The sequence below is a fragment of the Ascidiella aspersa genome, chromosome 2 (assembly GCF_963924565.1).
Source record: "Ascidiella aspersa chromosome 2, kaAscAspe10.2, whole genome shotgun sequence".
Classification (NCBI taxonomy): Eukaryota; Metazoa; Chordata; class Ascidiacea; order Phlebobranchia; family Ascidiidae; genus Ascidiella; species Ascidiella aspersa.
This window is the reverse complement of record NC_139448.1, coordinates 32,048,150-32,067,807: the sequence shown is the minus strand read 5'-3', so window position 1 is coordinate 32,067,807 and position 19,658 is coordinate 32,048,150. Positions and strand designations below refer to the sequence as shown.

The following is a 19,658-nucleotide window of genomic DNA, read 5'->3' as shown; positions in this document are numbered from 1 at the left end:
AGTCATTTTTTTACTGATTTTCAAAGTTTTTGATTCAGTCACTCCTTGTTGCCATCACCATCCACAGAAAAAGTGCTTGGGTCATTTTTAGGTCATTTCCCACTCCCTTGTGCCAAAAAATGACTTAGGCACTTTTTGTATGGATGGGGATGCTAACAAGGAGAGACTTAGGCAAAAACTCTGGAAATTGTAAAAAAAATGACTTAGGCAATTTGGTTATGAGCGTGACGATATGCTAGGCACCGAATGTTTTTATTACCGACGAACACAGTTAGCATTTTTCCACAAATTACTCCCAACTATTTAATTCAGGCCTCTATTATGCTGATGTAATCCCTGTCAGTAGCACGCTTTACGCCAATACCCTACGAAGCCTCTAATGGCCCTACTAAAGTGCTTTTTGCGGTTCAAAATCGATATCACTATCGCCTTACGTAATACCAGGCGATACGCCAAGACACTTCACGTTTTCTGTAATCTTGTTTGCCAAACTAATGTAGATTCGGAGTTCGTTTATATTTATCTAAATATCGCATTACGTCACTTTTTTCTGTTGCTATTTTACCCTTACATCAACAATTATATCAAGTTCAAATATGTCATGATCTTTTATTCGTTTTTTTTTTCTAATTCTTAAATTTTTGTAGACCATAAAAATGTGGAATGTGAAGTACTAACAGTACGAGTACATCTATTTGATTTTAAAATTGTTACCTTTGTAACAACATTTAAATTGCGTGCTCTTCATAACAAATTGTTATGCTTTTAAGAATACTTTTTTAAGCATTGTTACCGGGTTTTGGTAATTCTTCATATTTTTATTGCCTTCTTTAATAACCTGTGTTTTTGTTTGCAACAGGAACAACGCAAGAGAGCTCGATCCCGGTCAATGTCGCCCATTAGAGAGTAAGTGCCTGCATAACACTTTGTTGTATTTTTCCGGACACCCCACCCCCAAAATATTGCGTTGGATTGTGAAGCATGATTTAAATGAAATATTAATCAGGTATCAAATCGGTGCCGGTGCATGTCACGAGTACACTTAGTAACAAAAGAGGTTTTTAAACTGGGGTACGTTAACTGGTTTTTAAGGGGTCCAAGTCCTAAATAAAATATAAATGGAATATTTAAAAAAGGGAATAGATTTTTCAAAAGCAAAGAGTTCTAATTAAAAAAAAAACGTTATTTAGACTTCGTTTAAGTTTCACGCCTTCGGAACCAAAACAGCATTTTTCTTGGTCCTACTTGTTTTATATCGTCAGTTTCATCGACCATGTTCAACTCGAAGCATCGCTCTACTAACACAACTACAATGCTAGAAATATCGCTTATTTTTAGGCCGGATTCATGAACACCTATAGTGCCACGTTATTACGCGAAATGCGGTCGCGTTAATCACGACTCTTTAAAACCAGCACGCGATATATTGCATCTCCAGACACGCAACGCACGTTGAGCAACCACGCCACTACCCCACTAACCTATACTGTCGTGTCGCATAGTTGGCCGCTTTCCCGGAGATTCCCAGGAATTTTAACCGTTTTTTGTGCTTCGTTTAGGGGAACCACCCAGCTGACGCACAAGCGAACGCGCGAGTTCAACAAAAACGACCCACCGCGACTCAATGTATCGGTGTCGGACAACAGACGGATGGTGACCCGGACCAACGTCAAGTCGCCGCCCAAAGACGCAAGGGTAGGTTTCTAAACTTTTTTGTTCATTTTTAAACGGCCAAAACAGGAGGAGGGAGCCACAGTAAATCACCAATGGCTCCAGCTTCAGCTTCAGCTTGGGCTCCATATATGTATCATTTTTAACAGTTGTTTGGCACAGAGTAAATTAGGTTACATTTGCAACATTAAACTGTTTAGTAGTTTTCATTTGAGCAGTTTAGTATTCTTTCGAGCTAAAGCGGATAAAAATTTCGTAGCTGCAGCTCTACACATATATTAAAAATGGCCCCTGGCTTCGGCTCCTAATTGGGGCTCAATATAAATAATAAAACTGGCTCCAGCTCCGGCCACGACTCCTTAGCCCTGGGCCAAAACCTTTTATGACGATTTAGGCCGATCAACGTGTCATGTTTATCCAATTTAAGTCGATAAGAAACCTTATCGTGTGTACGTGCCTTGGCGTGTTGCCGATGTTTTGCAATAAAATGAAATTACCGTGACAAAATAGTTTAAACGTGAAAGGCCGATTGAGCAATAGCGCCAACAAATCAAATCTGGGAAACCTATAGCTATTAGTTTTTGGCTGCTCTTTGAATGCCTATAAGCAGAATGCAAAGTTTCAGCCTGATTACTGATTACCAAAAATTCTTGTTTCCTCTTAAGAAGCAATAAGCAGACAAATAAATTTAATAGTTAAAGTGGAAACTGAATTTAATGAGATCGCATTTAAACGACGTGTTATACCACAATCATTTCTCCCAATCTGCTTACAAAAGAATCCTAAAAATTTAACCCAATATTAATTTGCAAAACCAAAAAACTGAAATAAGTCATAGCAAACATGAAAAGCCTAAGCATGAGTTTATTTCTACTTGTCTGTGGATCATCGAAAAAATATTTACAGTAACTTACATTTTCCGTCCAATCAACTTAAAACGCATTTAAAAAAAACTTTATTTGCATTCCTGAAAACTTAATTAATTTGTTGAAAAACCGTCTAGCACGCAAAGTTTTGTCCTACAATTTTAAACTAATTATATTTGGGCGACCATGTCATTTATACCGTTTGTTATTAGTGTTGAATAGAATAAAAAAAACGCCGAACGCTCCAAATTTGTGTTTTTAAGCGGGAAACTATTTGACAACCGTGTTTAAAAAGTATGTTGAGTAAAACACAATGCTTTTGTCCAATCGACTACAAAAATCGACCTAAACAAAACAATCACCACCTCTCTTTGCAGAACGACATCCGGCGTCGCTCCATGAGGAGCCGCAGCGCAGAGCGCAAGCGCGATGACTCGAAGACGCGCGGAAGTCCGACGGACGGCAAGAGGAGGCTCCCAGCTGATCGTCGTCGTCCTAACGACACAAAAAGGAGAAGCGGGAGTAAGGAGAAGAGAAACAGCCGCGAGAGGACGATCCCCAAGGAGGCGAAGAGACCAAATGATGATGAGGAGCGCTCCGGATCCAAGGAGAAAGACACAGAGGAGGTTGATGGAGAGAAGACGGAAGAAGATAAAAAGGAAGAGGTTCGAGATGCGGCGACTGATAACAAAGCAGAGTCGTCTGCGGAGAGCGAGAAAGCGCCCGAGAGCGTTAAAGACACAGTCGGTGAGCGTTTGTCGAACATTTGTTTCTGACACACGATGCCTTTGGAAAGGCTTGCGAAATCTGTCGTGGCCAGCAAGTGAATAACATATTTACTAAAATATAACACATGTTTTTTTTTTTCGATTTTTAATTCGGTTACTTAAAGATGAGCTATGTGGCCTAATATATATAAAAGAAATACCAGTCTAGCTAAAAATCTAGAGATCGCTTTGCTCGTCAGGTGCGGCGTGCGTTCAAAAAGATTAAGAAACAGTGCTCTAGCCAAATCCGGCCCACAGCGTTAATTCAACCGCCTCGCGACCTTCTTTAAACTATATAAAGTACATTGAAATTTGAGGATACAATTCCAATTAATTTAAATAGCAAAAGGCAGTTCATTAAAGCTCACTGCAGTTTTTGCTAAATTTCCTTCGTTTAACTATATAATCAAGTAAATGAAGGCCCACTAACGTTAGGCCTTACGGCTATCCGACCCTTAATTCAAAAAGTATGCTGACCCAACTATAGTTTAACCAGCTCTCTTATAATTATAAACGCAGTTGAAGCAGATCCCCTCGACGAGATAGCTGACGAGCTTGCCCTCCACGACGACTTCGGTCTAGTCGACGTCGAGTTCGACACAAACGCGACTCACGGAAAAAAAGATCGCGTCTCGGCCGCAGAGAGCGAGGACGACTCTAGACCGAAAGCCCAGCAGCTGAAGAGCTCCGAGTCTGGTGAAGCAAAGAAGGAGCCAAAGGGAGACCTGGACCGAAAGGACCTCGACCTAGATGACATTAACGTGGATATGAGCCAGGACGAAGATGCAGAGAAGACGGCGCACATCAAAACCGAGCCTCAAGATGCAGAAGAGTCCCAAATCAAGGAGGAGCAAGATGATAAGGATGAAGCTCCCGAAGAACCGATGGGAGAACAAGTTGATGGGAAGATGTCTTCTATAAAGCAGGAGGAAGAGTTATCTTCCGAGCAAGAGTCTTCTATCAAAGCTGAAGCTTTGAATGATGAGGACACACCATCTGTTAAGGAGGAAGACCATCCCGTTTCCATGGAAATAGAAGACGCACCCGAAGACCCTAAAGTTGAACAAGCAACCGTAAAAGAAGATAGAGAGGAAAGTAAAGACAAGGTAAATAACAAAAATTGAAGTGTTGTCATCTTACATTAGCTGTAAGTAAGTCGTAATAATTCGGACTGAATTCAAGCCGACTAGGCGTGCAGTTATGCAACTGGTTTATTAGGCAAATATGATGACTTGCTTGAAATGATGCTTTTGTTTATTTTGAAAAAAATTGTAAGTTAGGTAGCACTGTCGAACTTAATTTTTTATTTTGTTTTAATTTATTTAAAAAATAATTTTTATATGTAGGCCTTAAAGTAGCACCGTCGAAGTTTAAAATATTTTTATAAAATAAAAAAAATGTCATACGCTCTGCTCTCTTAAATTGGCATCACCAAATACAGCAATGTTCTGTTTTTATAAAGGTCGCCGAAGAAACCAACCGAAGCGTGTCGGAGTCGGGAGTTCTTCCAGCATCGCAGTCTGACTCCAACTCACAAGCAACCGACCAGGAGGACGTTGCCCCTGACAACGAGGTCGAAGAGGAGGAAGATGACACGCAGGAGTCGACGCAAGATCCTCTCGAGCAAGAGGCCGATCAAAACGACGAGGTATGTGAGCTTTATGTGATTTTCAGCCATACAATATCTCCAACCCAAACGAAATAACCAGGGTGTCTTATATTGTTTTTATATCCTGATATAGATGTCAGATAATATTGGTGAAAAAGACTCCCTGCCCGATCCAATACTAAATTACTTTTTTTAAATGGTAATTTAACAAACCTAATTTTTTTTTAGCCTATTGAGCCAAAATTAACGTTAGCGTTATGCCGTTATCGAAATCTAGTTTCTGTCAGTTGTTGGGTAAAAATCGTTCCAGTCAATTGCAAACCATTGCTGAAATGATAACATCGGTTATCCCCATAATAAATTGCAAAGCCAAAAAGGTCGAGTAGATCGACGTCATCTTGATTAAGACGTTTCGATACGAGCTTGTATCATCTTCAGTTGATGCGAGTGAGACACTTATAAGAGATGGGACGCTTTGCAATTTATTATCAAGCTACATAAAATACAGATCCGTGCATAGTGTACCCAAGATATCCCCATCACGTACATTTTGAACAACAGCCCAAAAATAGTAGCACACCGACCGGAAATATTGAAGCTGAGTTAGCCTATAAGCAGTACCGAGTAGCACGACCACAAAACGAGTCTCTAAATACACGCCAGCCACTCGGTCGAGTATTAAAAGAAAAATTCGCATCCCCAGCGTTCGGTGAATGCACACAACGGTTGTTTTTTTGATCTCAGGAACGATTCTTTTTAAGGAAAGATTACATCCTTTTTCGGTGTTCAGTGAAATGCAGCTTTAGGTCACTTGGTAATACAAAATACCCTCCTCACATTTAGCGTTACGCTTGTTTCCAGGTTACGAGGCTTAAGTACATCATCACCAGCGCTCTACAGGAAGTTGCCAATGCACAGGAGCATCTGATCGCCCTCAACAAAACCACCAAAAACGTAAGCCCAGTTCAATTTGCTGCAATGCTGGTTATCTAGTAATTTATGTTCTTTAACTAAACATCGCTAAATTCGACATTCTAACTTATTTGAAGCCCGGTAGTAGCTTTGGATATCTTTGATAAAACATTTAAGAATAAATCCCAGATGTATTTTTTTTTCTTATAGAGTTCAAGATGTTTACAATAATAAAATATATGCAATGCACTTTTAGAAGCATTTCAACACGAAACACAGTTATTGCTTTCTGGTGGTGGCCCATGTTTTAATCCATTGTGAAGTGTCTTCGGTAAACCCCTTTATATAAAGTGTTTTGTTTTTTTTCAACAGCGCGGCACTGTGGCCGTTTCCAAGAAGCTCAAGCTGTGCCTAGATGGCGCCGTTGCGCGCCTTGAAAGCGCCGAAACGACGGAGACTTGATCAGCCTGGTGCCAACGTGTAAATCTGCGCGCCTACCACCACCCACAACAACACACGGGCTGCTTACGCGCACGCAAAGTCAACATCGTCCTTTGTGCAAGTGATCCAAGCTTTTGTGCCGCCAGCTGCAGATCTATGTTTTGCTTATGTGCCCACATACGGGGCTATTCACCCTGTTTTAGTCCCCGATTGGTTTTAGGAGCTGCTTTCTTTTTTTAATAACCGCTGTCGCTTCTCTAACTTAAAGCTAAAGAAAATATTGTTCAGAAATGATCACCCATCATTGGTATAAAGATTATCTTAAAGCTCCAGAAACTATCGCACAATTTTCTTTCTTTTTTTCTTTAGTTCACGCTTTCGTTTTTTACACGGCTGAAACTAATTGAGAATTTTATCTGCGATCGATTAAGAGGCAAATTGTCAAGGCAATGGTGCATAATGCGATGTAGTGTGTTAATGTGCAAATTGCGATCTCGTATCTTCCTGTTGAATAACGATTGTAAATAAACTCGTTGAAATGTTTGTTTTGTTTAACGTCGTCCGTTGTTCAATTTATAGTTAAATTTTTAAACCGACTTAAAAACCAGCGAAACCTTGCTTTGTAGGCCATATAAGGTAAAATATCTCCGTTAATACTAAATCATTTAGGTTTGAAGAAGAAGGTTCTGTTTGCAGGGCGTTATTTTGAAGCTGTTTCACAGATCTTCTATGTTTACTTTAATATTTTCAAGCTCTACAAAAAAAAATGGTACACATTTAACCATGTAAAATAAATGTCTTAACACTGCTAAAAAGCTAATGTATAGTAAAAATGTCGAAAATAAGTTTGTAAAACAAATTAAACCAAGTAAGTTATGTCAAATGTTTTTAGTCTGAAGTTTTGTAAAAGGCCCCATTAGGTGAAAGTATACGTCAGAGCGATCACCCGCCCATACACTATTTAATATTATACCGAAGGATTAAATGCAATTGCGCTCCGACTGATTACAGGCTGACAGCCTAATTGATTATTAGATTAAGTCACCTGATCACAGTAAAAAAAACGGTCGCGCTTGGTGGTCTGCCTGCTTGGCAACAATCTTCCCAACATTATTGGCATTCTTTTACCGGCATTACGTGGCGCAGAGAGCGGGCATTGACCGTAACAGCTGCTGTCAACTCCCCCTTATATTCCTCGCCAGCCAGCAGAGCAGTGTGTGTTGTCTTGCGGGCGCCCCTCACATATCAAGTAACAATAACCTGGTGTCGCCTTACCAGCCACACAAGGCTCCCGTGCCGTGGGAAAGCCGGTCGACAAATCGTCTCGCACTTGCGACACTTGCCCCACCTAAGTTCGCCTCACGTGACTGCGCAAATCCGTCCGCTGGAGGGCGACTCCAAGCGCTAGGGTGCCGGGGAAGGTTCTGGAGGGCAGACTCGGAAAACTCGGAATTTTTCAGCTTTTTTTTAAGTTAAATTAGCTATAAAATACTTCTAAATTTAGATTACCTCGCGCCAATTACAAATCAAACTAGAACCTGTTCTAGAACTGCCTTTAATCAATTCCATTGCTCATAAAAATTTATTACAATATACTGTGAATAAAAAATTGTACGGCATGATTAACACTTTTAGGCTGTAAATTCTGCTTGCACTGCTAAAACATATTTTAATACTAAAACTGAAAAATGGCGTTATGCAAAGTATGGCATTTTTGGTAAAATTGGAAATTATATCATAACTAAAATTAGAACACGGGCAATTAACAAATTATTTAGCTCTAACTAAATCGTCGAATTACACAACTGAAACCCTATAATGTCCAAGTGAGCTGGAAGGCGGGCAAAAACATGAAAGACGCGTGAATCACTCGAGGTTGCGGTCTGATAAATTACATGATGACGAAACTCTTGGTGTCAGTAACACCAAACGACGTAGGTTCAATTCAACTCTAATTAAATTACGGAGAATATCTTAAAAACCAGTGGCGATAGAAACTAGCCTGGACAAGATAACCTTAGTTGGGCCATAGGAGAATCGTAATTTAACATTCTTGTGTGGCCATTTGTTTCCATCAGCTCTTCAGATACATGTGTCTAATGCAGTGGTTCTCAACCTTTTATGGCTTGCGGCATCCCAGAAATAATAAATAGATTGCGGCTCCCCTACGAGATTTTTTCGTAGGTTTACTAGAATGTCACAATAAACGAAACTGGAACAACACACATCAACTCTTTACAACGAAGGAAGTTATAAATGGATTTATTTCACTCTAATCTTGCACAAAAAGTTGTAAGAGTTTAGCAAAAATCAAATTCCTAAAGATTCTCAAATATTTCTCGGCACCCAGGGTGCCGCGGCACCCCGGTTGAGCCTAATGGGACAACCGATTTATATGCCAGTCAGAAGTTGCTCGAAAATACAAAAAACGTGGTTTAATAATAACTATTTTGGATTTACAATTTAATTGCCGTAGGACTGGCTGTAGACATCAATTTGGTTTTAGGCGTTTAAATGGCGCTGTCTGAGTTATTTGTTCATTGGAAATGCCTCCAAGACTAGACTAAAATATTTGTCCAAACACTTAACACAATTAACAATTTAAATCACGTGTTTACAGAATAGCATTACAATTAGTCGCTAAAGAACTAGTCTGGGCAAGCTTTATCTTAACTGGACCAAACGGTGAGTGTATCTTTTACATTCTTGTACGACGATCCGATTCCAGTAGGCCTCCAAATTCCAATGCCTTATTTTGCCAAACGACTGTTCGGCCTGTCAGTAAAGCCACCGAGAATAAAAGAGACGTAACACAACGTCGGTTCATAATTTAATAGTGTTTTACAAAGCAATCTTAACACTTGGTCATTACACCAATCCTGGACAGTCTTCACTTGACCTGTATACAGATTGAATATAGATTAACTCTCTTATTTCTTAACTGACAATTTGTTTTTTTGGTTTTTGATATATGGGGTTTTTGTCTGTGCCTAATCTTAGGTTGAAAAAAAACTAAAACATTTCGTCGCAGTGATTCAATCTCGTTCTACATCAACAAGTCTGCTGCTAAATCCGACCAAGAATAATTAATGTATATCGGCCTACTTTGGAATATTTGTTAGCTTACAATGTATTTGGCTCAAAACCTATTTAAATTTTTTTTTTGGATCAGGCAGTTTGCACATTGGTTGAAATATAGGAATAATGTACAAGAAAATTACTTAATTTTTTAGACTTTTCCAACACCAACAAACTATAACAACCGTTGCACAACCAAATTGCTCTTTAATTACACCAGCTTGGCACTGATAGTAACATTTTGCGAGTTAAAATATACACATTGTAACTTTGAAGATCACAAACTTATGAAGATAACATTTCGAAAAAGCGATGGAGAAACGATAAGTATTCGATTAGAAAAGTCTATTTCCAGTTTTGTTTTTTCACGGGCTGGGTAACAGTCTAGGCGCGCAAATCCACAAAGATTATTTCCTTCATTGTCGAAGCCGGGAATCGAAACTCAGACCTACGGAACTTGATCACTCTACCAAAGTGACAACTCAGTAGATAAAACATCAAACGTGTTTCAAAGCACTACAAAAAAACTAATATTTGAGGTTAAACTATATGTATATGTTTACCGACAATTCCCGATCCGATTTATTGCGTTTGTTTTGCGAGCAACAAACTCGATCCAACACCAATATAGGGGGCTTAGGCGCGATTGTGATGAAACAAGAGCCGCGATTATGACGACAAACCGGAAACTGAAGAGCCTTGTACGTCTGTCGGCGTTCGCGCCCCCCAAGAAAAAAAATCGTCGAGACAAAGACCCCTTCGCCCGCCTGGCCGATGACTAGTCGTGTAGGTGGCCATTAGGCCTAAAACAAAGGCCGAAGCGCGCGGCGGACGCGAGAGTCGCATTGTGACGCGTTCGCCATGTAAGTTTGCTTAGCGGTACAAAGCGAGGCGACTTGTCATAGCCCGACCCCGGAGTTGGGCACAAAGCTCCGGGTCCTGTTCGTTTACTTAACGCGCGAGCGGTGTAACTGAGCGCCCATTGTTTCTGCTGGTGTCCGATTGCGAGTGGCAACAATTGCCAGGAATGGTGTTGGGGAGCGTGCCTCGTCCACCGGACTTGTAATGGGCTGGCAAAGTTGCCACAGCAGTGGGATTTTGCAGCTTCCCCGCTCTATACCGTGCTGCTGTAATGGTCAGCGCATTGCGGCCCACTCGAGTTCACGCCCTCCGGGACAATTGATAACAGGAGAAACATCAAAGCGGCGACCACACACTGGCCTGAAGCCCCTTTTGTTGTTGTTATTGCTTGTGGTTGATTGGCTGTTTGCTACTTGGTACACTCGGCTGAAATAGCCGCGACGTTATGTTGTTTAAAAAATGGATTTTTTGACGGGATGAGTCAAAATCTTCCCACTATATGTGTAATCGTCTACATATAGCACATGTCTGATGACACCAAAGCGTGCAATCCCCTTTGTTTTTGTTAATGCTTTTGGTTGGTTGGCTGTGTTTATGTTGGGCACACTCGGCTAAATGATCACGATATAGTGGGTTTGAAAGAGTCAAAATCACCCCACTATAGGTGTAATCTTCTACAAATAGCACAATTCTTACCACCAAAGCGTCCAACCCCCTTAGTTGTTGTTATTGCTTAAGGCTGGTATAGGCAAAATGATCACTTCGTTACGTGTTTTAAAAACAGTTTTGTTGACATTTGGAATCAAATAATTGCACCTTAGGGTTACTATTCTCTGATTAACACATTTCTTAGCATACAAGTGTCAATTAAATGAAGTTGGAGAATAATTTTATACCTATGTATTATCTTGTTATATTTACTTAATTTTTTTCCAGTGATGTTCATGGCATTAGGTATTGCTGAAACGTTTGTAAACAGCAAAATTTCGATTTTTAATTATGGCTTTAGTATTTTAATTGAAATTACTGAGAATCTGTACATTGTGTTCCAAATACTGACACGCAACGATTAAAATAAAACTTATCGCAACAGATGGAATGTTTTTCGGGTTTTGCTAATTCCTTCGTCAATGACGCACAAGCAAAGTATTCAAAAATAAATCTGCGCCTAAAGTTCTCGAATAAATGCACGAACTGAGGCATTTTTTATAGGGAGAAAAGCCGAGAAATTTTCCAACAGCCCATATTATCCCGAAAAGCTTTTCCCGTATGAGATGATCTGCCCCAAATCTCGTTTCCTATCGAATCTATTTAAAAAGGCCACTTTTTCGGGTCGTCTTGACACTTGACGGTCACAAAAATAGCGATAAAAATGTGACGACATGAAAATCACCGTAAATTGTTTATTTCGTCATATCGAATTTTTTTTTGCCCAAATGTACTTTACAGTTGTCTGCAGTTTTAATATCGCTTGACGTCGGGCAAAATATAATGGGAAAACAATTTTAGTTCTAACTAATAGGCTATAAAACAAGAAGTATAAAAAACACTTACACATCTATACGATTCAGACAGAAGTAGCAGAAAGTCAAACCTTAGTGATGAAAGAACTCGTGCTTTTGATAATGTAAAAATCTGAAATGCAATGTGCTAATTTGTATGTAAAATAGAATGGGAAATTAATGTTGTTTCTAACTAACAGGCAAAATGACGTTTAAAAGGCAAAAGTGTCATTGCGAAATCAATAAGATACCTGTTTATTTGTTGCTACAATGCGAACACAGTAGCAAAGGATCAACAAAGAACCACACAGTGGTTATCGAGTCAATTGATCCTGAAGGTATAAGGAACTCAGGTTACATCAGAAAATAGGAAATATCAACGATAAAAGAGAAGATTAAAGCAAAAATGCGCAATAAGCAAAAACAATTATCATCAGCATAAATCACCGACTTGTCATTACACAACCATCACGGTTTTCTAAGGAACTGTTGTTCCGCCAAACTGACACCGGTTCGTTCTCTTACAGGTTTACTTAAACTGGCGGAACACCGGTCGCGGTGAAATTACGTAAATCACTAAGGAAACAATTGGGCTGGGGCGGTTTCACTTTCTCTTGTTGTTGATTGTAGCAGTCGGGAAGGGCGGACACTTTTTTTGTTGTTCTCAGAAAGTTGGTCATTTTGTAACCAATAACATAAATTAGTTGAGTTTAAAAATTGTAACTTTTTCCTAGCAAATGTACAGAAGTATTCTAATAGATTCCGAGAAATAAATTGTATTTTAGGTAATTATACAGTTAGAGAAAGCTTAACAACTAATAAAAAACAAATACTTGACAAATAATCCAAATGAAAGTATTTCAGATCGTTGTTGGTTAAACGTTTTTTTTTTAAACCTATAAAGTTTAGTTTAAGTCAAGTAAAAAAAGATGATGCCAGTCTAATAAATTTGTCACGATTTCGTTTTTTTTTTACTAAAATCTAAATTACTAAAAGTATTTTTGTTTGGTAAGGCATTTAAGTTTATAAAATATTTTTTTAACAATAACACAAGTCGAACAATTGGTGTATTTTAGTTCAGTCAAAGTGAAAAAACTTTGATAAGTTGTCTATAAGCCAAGGCGAATCATATATCGCAATAACAGCATAATAAGAGAAAAGGTTGAAAATACGAAAAAAAATTGCCATTCATAAAAAAATATAAAAAATAATATAAAAAGTTATACCCTGTGTAGATTAACGATCAAGAAAAAAGTCAGTTTATTTAAAAAGGACTCAAAACGTTGAGCAATTAACTCGGGCCATCCTAGCACTGATTGCAAGTTTCCGAGCCGGGTCAGGAGCGGAACCAATTGTTACGTCAGCCAACTTTTATTGCCGGAAACCTTTATCAGCATCGAATAATTTGCCCCGTTGTGCACCGGATTAAATCGGTTTAAATTGAACGAAAGTCAGTATTTTACGCGCCCTGAAAGAAACAGTCGGTGACTAGCATTGTAAAAATTATAGTCACTGAATTATTTTACAGTTTTATCCTGCATATGCAAACAGCAAGTATTATATTATGAAAGGCAGAAATGTGGTAATTAAAACGGGCGTTTTCATATCGTGAATGAACAGTGATATATGTTTTCACTTTACCAGTAGCCTTATTCTGTATAGAGTAATGTCACAAAGTTTGCTCATTACGCCACACTTTTACTGAGCGTTTATTTTTTGTAACCAAAACCCTCATAGGCACAGCACGCTGTATAGAAGGCAACCGCAGCTATAACTTTTCTTCAAATCTTTGTTACAGCGTACTTATTTCTAAGTTGAATGCAAAGTTACAGTTTCTAATATTGCTTCCAGCAGCCAATAAGAACAACGACGGCGATTGCGATTTATCGGGCGTTAAAGGAAGTATAAAAAAAAATGGACACCGACCCTATCCCAACGGTCGAGGCAGCGGAGGCGAGGGACGCTGAATCGCCGCCGTTTTCCAGCGACGCTCCCGAGGCCGAACAGCCGCCGGGAAAACCGCGCGAGTCTTGGTCGGCCAAGTCGCAGAGCGCCACGCCCAAGCACTCGACAGCTTCCGGCTCGCAGGACTTCAACGTTCAGCGTCTTGTGAGCCCGGGAGAAGTCGGCGAAACGGCGGGAAATGAGGACAAGAAACCCGGCGTATTCGGCACTTTGGCCAAAGCGGTGCGCATGGCGCTGCGTTGGCGGCGGCTGGACGCCGTAACGCCCGAGACGCGCGCTCAAGGAGACTCTCGCTTCCTGACCAGCGAGAGCACCTCGAGCAGTCAAAGGGAAGACGCGATCGCACTAAAAAGCCTCGAAGGCGCTTCTATGGCTGAAGAAAGCGGCCGACGGGACGCGTTTCGTACTTCGAGGTACACAAACCCTGCTTACGTGCCTCGCTACTCGGACAGCGATGACCAGGGCCCTGGCGACTCGCCCACTACCGCGACCGGGTACCGCGCCTACGAGTCCGGCATCTACTCGGTCAACTCGGCCGGCAACCCGGTGCCGATCACCATCGAGGAGTCCGGACCCATGGAAGAGGACTCGTCGTCCGGTGAGTAGCGAGTTTTGAAGCGTCAGTTGAAATACGCGACCGATTTTTTTGTCGCTGGTCTAGAATCCCAAAACAACAAAATAGTATTTGGGTTAGGGTGTGGGTTTGGGTAAGGGTTAAAATTAATATTAAATAGAACAATACTTGACCCACCCACACCCGAACACTATAACCGACACCCTAACCAAAATACTGTCCATTACTTCATTAATTGTTTCAACGCTGTGGTAGGAATCTGGAACGCCGATTTATATATGGTATTAACTGTATGTTACAATCAGTGTTGCAATGATCTAAGTATACCTGTTTACAAACGACTTGACTTTTTTGACGTAGAACTAAGATTCTTTGATTCTACCTCTTAATGACTTGACTTCAGTGAACTGAAGTTATTATCATTAAATGACTCGAATTGCCTTCAGTCTTTATGACATAATTTCATGAATCAATCATCTTGACTTATTAGGGCAAAATATTAGAAAGTTGTTAAGGCATGTGAATTGACCTAGACTTCGTATTATTTAATTTTGGTAAGATTTGAAAAACAACATTCAATTTTTACTTCAAGTTTTGCTCGTAAAAAGGTCAAGACTGGGTGTTGACTTTATAGTTTTTGCTTGAATTGTACTTTGTGTAAAAGTAATTTGACAATCTAAGAGAGATGTCGTTGGTTTCCTAATATTTTACTGATTCGTCATTACAGAAGATGATCTTGATCAAGAAGACACGTCAAGGTTCCGAATATCGTCGAAGAAGAAATTTCGAACGAAAAAGCTTTCGCTGAGTAGCCTCTGTAGCTCCATCTGGCGGAAGTCGTATCTGCCGCAATCTACCTTCCTCTATTGTTGGTTAATGGTTGTAACCCTAGCCGTACTGTACAACGTTTGGGTGATCCCGCTGCGAGCTACATTCGATACAGGTGTGTGTCTATTTTTAGGCGATGTTAACTGCTTTGTTAAAGCTGAGCGCTATGGGCTCTTTAAGCTGGTAAAAACCAAGGATTTGGTAGTCTTTTCAGAATGAAGAGGACCATTTCCGATGAAGTGTGGTATTTCTCTATATTTATTTAACATTACCATTATAATTGTGTGTCATGTAAATACCTAATTGTCATAATTATTTATAGTGTGCAAATCTAAATTCCCTATTAAGATTATAATAAAACATGCAGAATCTAAATTCCTTGTTATTACTAGGTGGAGTTTTCTAAACCTTAATATTTCCTTAAATTATGTTGTAAGATTTTCATGTAGGCAATTTCTGAAAAAAATTGTGTTGCTCGGCGTTTAGGCTGAGCTGAAAACGATAAAATTGTTTTCTTTCTGCTGAAAATGTCGCGACCTTATGACCCGTTCGACAAGGACCTGATTAAGTCCTTATCTCAATAAGCAGCTATGCCAAGTCGCGACGCACGCAAAGCGACAAGCGGCACTTGGCGACACGCGACAGTCGTTGGGGCGGAGCGACAACTTTTCGAGCGCCAGTTGGTTTTGGCAAAATCGGCCAGCTCGATTATTTCCCGTTCGATAACAATATACACAGGAGTAGGTCAACAACGCTGAGCTTGCGTGCTCCGTTTTACGTGATTTGGCATAGCGTTTTAATTGCTTCTCGTTTGAGTGGTCAAATTGACAACATGGGCGCAGTACACAACTTGGTAAAACTGCCTTAATGCGCTGTGATCTATCGGGATATAGCAAAGAGGAATAGTTAAAAACACGATCGTGGAACGAAACAAACTTCTGTTTAAAATCCACAAAAGCCAACTCGGTAAACTGCCCCAAAATATTTTACATTTCATTGAAACAGCCACCAAACCACTGCATTTTGATTTTTCATGAGCAAAGTAACAAAATCGAAAAGCTGACAATAATCTTTATTACTGCTATTTAGTTCAAAGATGGAACCACCCCTTTAAATTGACAATTGACCCTTTAGATATAATTAACCACAGGCTAAAACCACTGTTCTACTACGCAATTCCTACAATTTTAATTTATTTCAAACAACGAGGGTACCTTTGAATTTAGAACAAAACACTAGTTTTCAAGTTTGCCAAGTCTCATAAAGAATAAAAATCTAAGCTTGATGCCTATTAAAAATATCAGCCTTGTCCTTATGGTGAAGAACAAAACAAGCAACTATAAGGCGTATACGAGATACACTTATTTATGTCCCGCGATTAAAAGTGGGTCAAGATCCATTAAATCGCAAATTACAGGAAACTCAGGACGAAGGTCATATGCATATGCAGCTATAAACAGATTCCGTTCCACTGGCTGCCACGCGAATTGACCGCTGCTATTTTGAGTCCTGTGGCGTGGTGCATTGCGACGCTATGACGCCGAACGCCTTCAAGTCTTTGGTACGTGGCCCAGCTAAACGGGCACACTTGTGTCAACAGCATGGGCGGATCCAGGGTGGAGGGACATCAGGCCATGACCCCTCAAATCTATTTGTTATGCCAACTTTTACTATGCAATACGAAATAACTTCTATCCAATTCTACTACATTTTTGTCCCAAAAAGACACCATGAATATAATAGCGTTTTGCGGCGTGTGAACTCATAAACTGTATAAAGGCAGTTTTCGTTAAATTAAATTGTAAATGCTGAGTCGAGCATTATGCCAAACTCTATTATGTGGCCATAACGCCACGTACCCTTTTAACTTGACGGTTTTGCCAATTTAAACCAAATTAACGTAATATTTTTCTTCGCGCGATCAGACTGGATGCATCTGCATGAGAAACAAGTTTTGGGAGATTAAGAGAATCAAGTTTTTCGAGAACAAAATTCCTCCCCCGAAACAAAACTTGGACCCGCCCCTGGCCAACAACTCTGACCCGCTTATTGCCCGCTGCGGCACTGCGACCAATCGCTCGTTATCTTTTTCAACAAAATACGGGTTGCGTATCACCAAAAGGTCAAACACCACAAGTGGTCCGACAATGCTTTTGAACAGCGTTGCCTTTAGTTTAACTACGATTCGAAGCAAAGCTGCCAAAAATAGCTGCTTTAAAGTTCCGTTTTTTGTAGAAATAGTTCAACAGAAAAAACTTTTGATTGAACCGCAGTTAAGCCCTGCATTTTTCGCGCTTTACCTGTTAATAGCCAAAAGGTTTGCTACTTTGCAGAGAGTATGTAAAGTGCATATAGCCTTTTCCAAAAGGATGAAGTGCGTTTTCTTCGTTTAATTTATAAAAAAAAGAAAGCTATTAAATCTAAAAACATACATGCAATTTATTGACGAAACCCGTTCGTGACTGGCAAACCAATAGATTGACAAACAAAAGTGCGTATGATTTGCGTTAGCTGACTCCTATTACACTGGATCTTGAAGTGTTTCACGTACACAATATGTCCTCCAAAAAGTGAAAAATTCACCTAAAATTTTAAAACTTGTTTCAAATAAAAAGTTTTTTTTTATTTTATAGGCGTTTTATAGGTGTACAGTGTACACCAAGAACCGTCTTGAAATCCATGCAAATTCTTAGCCTTATTTTGTTTTCGCAGACATACAAGTGCCCTGGAGTGGTTTGTGGCTTTGCATCGACGTGACGTGCGACGTGATATACATCGTTGACATTTTCATCAAATTTCGAACGCGTATCATGAAGAGTGGCGTATATATAAAAGGTATACCTATCTTATAGCAATACATTTTTGTGTAGCACTTGTCTTTTGCCAATATTGCGATGGCATGGTGGAAAATCGTTTTTTATTTAATTTGTCGAAAAAATAATAATTCCATCGACTGCATTTTTGTAATCTGATTTTACCAAAATTCTCATCAATTTTGCTTTTGTTTACTTGCTGTTAAACATAAGCGGAGTCGCTATGTCTTTGTTGCATTTATTACTTGAATTGATCTTTTTTACAGACACAGAAGACCTGATTCACTTCCACAGAAGAGAGTGGACTTTGGCGTTGGACATTTTGTCCGTCATTCCGACTGATATATTTTTTGTGCTCACAATCAACCCATATTTTAGGATGAATAGAGTGCTGAAGGTTTACCGGGCGGTAAGTGTTTAGGATACTCACTTTCAACCTTTGTAACTAAGTAAAGCAAAGGCTTCCGTATTAAGGCAAGTTGTTTTAGTTTACAGGACTTCTTTAAAAACATCTGTCACACGTTTACCATTGTAGTTTCACTAGGGTTGAAAAGTTAACTGGTTCCAGAGCGGTTTATCCTACAAGAGCAAAACTTCGCTTTTCGCTGGGTCATAACAGATACATACTGCAGCAGAAAATGATTTTTAGTTTTTGAATAAAAATTGTAAAGCAGTGTACTTCTTGAAGTTACAAACAGCCGTGTAGTCACTTGGATGCGAGATACCTTTAAATAACATTATGACATTTGCCTCGTTCTTTAAAGTACAGTAAAGTAAGGGTGATTTTCTTAGTTAGCAGACAAAACTTGAGAACAACTGTTCAACATAAAACACAACTTCATATTTATTCCGTGCAGTACAACTGGTACCGGACGGTGGAGATGCGCACTCAATGGCCGACCCTGTGGAGGTGTATCAACATTATGCATGCCGTCCTGCTGGTCATACACTACAACGCCTGTATCTACTTTGCCCTGGCTCTTGTCAACGGCTACGGTAAGTGCATGATAACAAAAAGTCATAAAATTGCAACGAATAAAAGCGCCAACGTATTAGCAGCATTGTGATTCTTCTATGCCATGCATTTTTTTATTCAGTGCCTAATTAGGATTTTAAAAGCATATTGCAATAAACTTGTCTGGATTACGTCGATGCGATTGATAACAAGATTAAGTTAATAAAACGAACGCAATAAACTGACAAAAAACCACCAGTTTTGGAATTGTTATTTTGTCCAAGTTGAAAACGTCGCCGATATTTTTTTCAAAGTTTGAATGTCGTCAACAATTTTTGTGCGTATCTATTAACTAAATGTACTTCAAAGCAGCGGCAAAAATGACAAAAAGGTGTGAATCCGAGTTTGCTTCGCCTGCGACCATTTGGACTTTGAATTGCAAAATACTGGAGTTGTTTTCTGCTTCAAAGTTTCACTGATGCTATAATATCGCAGGTGCGTCGCTGGCCGCCTGGGCCTACCCGGACCCGAGCCTGTTTCCCGAGTACGCCTTGATGACGCGCCAGTACACCTATTCCTTCTATTGGGCGCTCAGATCCATGTTTTGGAACGCGGAGGAGACTCTACCGGAAAGCAATTGGCAGTACGTCGAGATTGTTCCCGTGTTTTTCCTCTCTTCAGCTACTGTAGTTCCTGTGGCGTATTTTTGTCGGAATTGATGCCGATGTTAGTTTTCCGGTTCGAGTGTTTACATCCAACGTTGCGCTGTAGCACTGTGGGGTCGCTTTAAACTGCCAGTTCCGTTCTTTGGGAGCG

General features: G+C 39.8%; 1 protein-coding gene across 1 annotated transcript in view; it reads left to right on the top strand.

Annotated features, from left to right (window-relative positions):
* Nucleotides 1-19,658, top strand: part of LOC146164949 (uncharacterized) — a 35,402-nt gene that overhangs the window by 8,501 nt on the left and 7,243 nt on the right. The window contains exons 9-21 of the mRNA XM_083380886.1: nucleotides 860-906; nucleotides 1,560-1,695; nucleotides 2,915-3,284; nucleotides 3,824-4,410; nucleotides 4,767-4,952; nucleotides 5,775-5,867; nucleotides 6,198-6,284; nucleotides 13,622-14,270; nucleotides 14,977-15,189; nucleotides 17,787-17,909; nucleotides 18,154-18,296; nucleotides 18,745-18,883; nucleotides 19,338-19,485. Of these exons, the coding sequence (XP_083237012.1) occupies nucleotides 860-906; nucleotides 1,560-1,695; nucleotides 2,915-3,284; nucleotides 3,824-4,410; nucleotides 4,767-4,952; nucleotides 5,775-5,867; nucleotides 6,198-6,284; nucleotides 13,622-14,270; nucleotides 14,977-15,189; nucleotides 17,787-17,909; nucleotides 18,154-18,296; nucleotides 18,745-18,883; nucleotides 19,338-19,485 (2,921 nt within the window). The remainder of the gene's footprint in view (nucleotides 1-859; nucleotides 907-1,559; nucleotides 1,696-2,914; nucleotides 3,285-3,823; nucleotides 4,411-4,766; nucleotides 4,953-5,774; nucleotides 5,868-6,197; nucleotides 6,285-13,621; nucleotides 14,271-14,976; nucleotides 15,190-17,786; nucleotides 17,910-18,153; nucleotides 18,297-18,744; nucleotides 18,884-19,337; nucleotides 19,486-19,658) is intronic.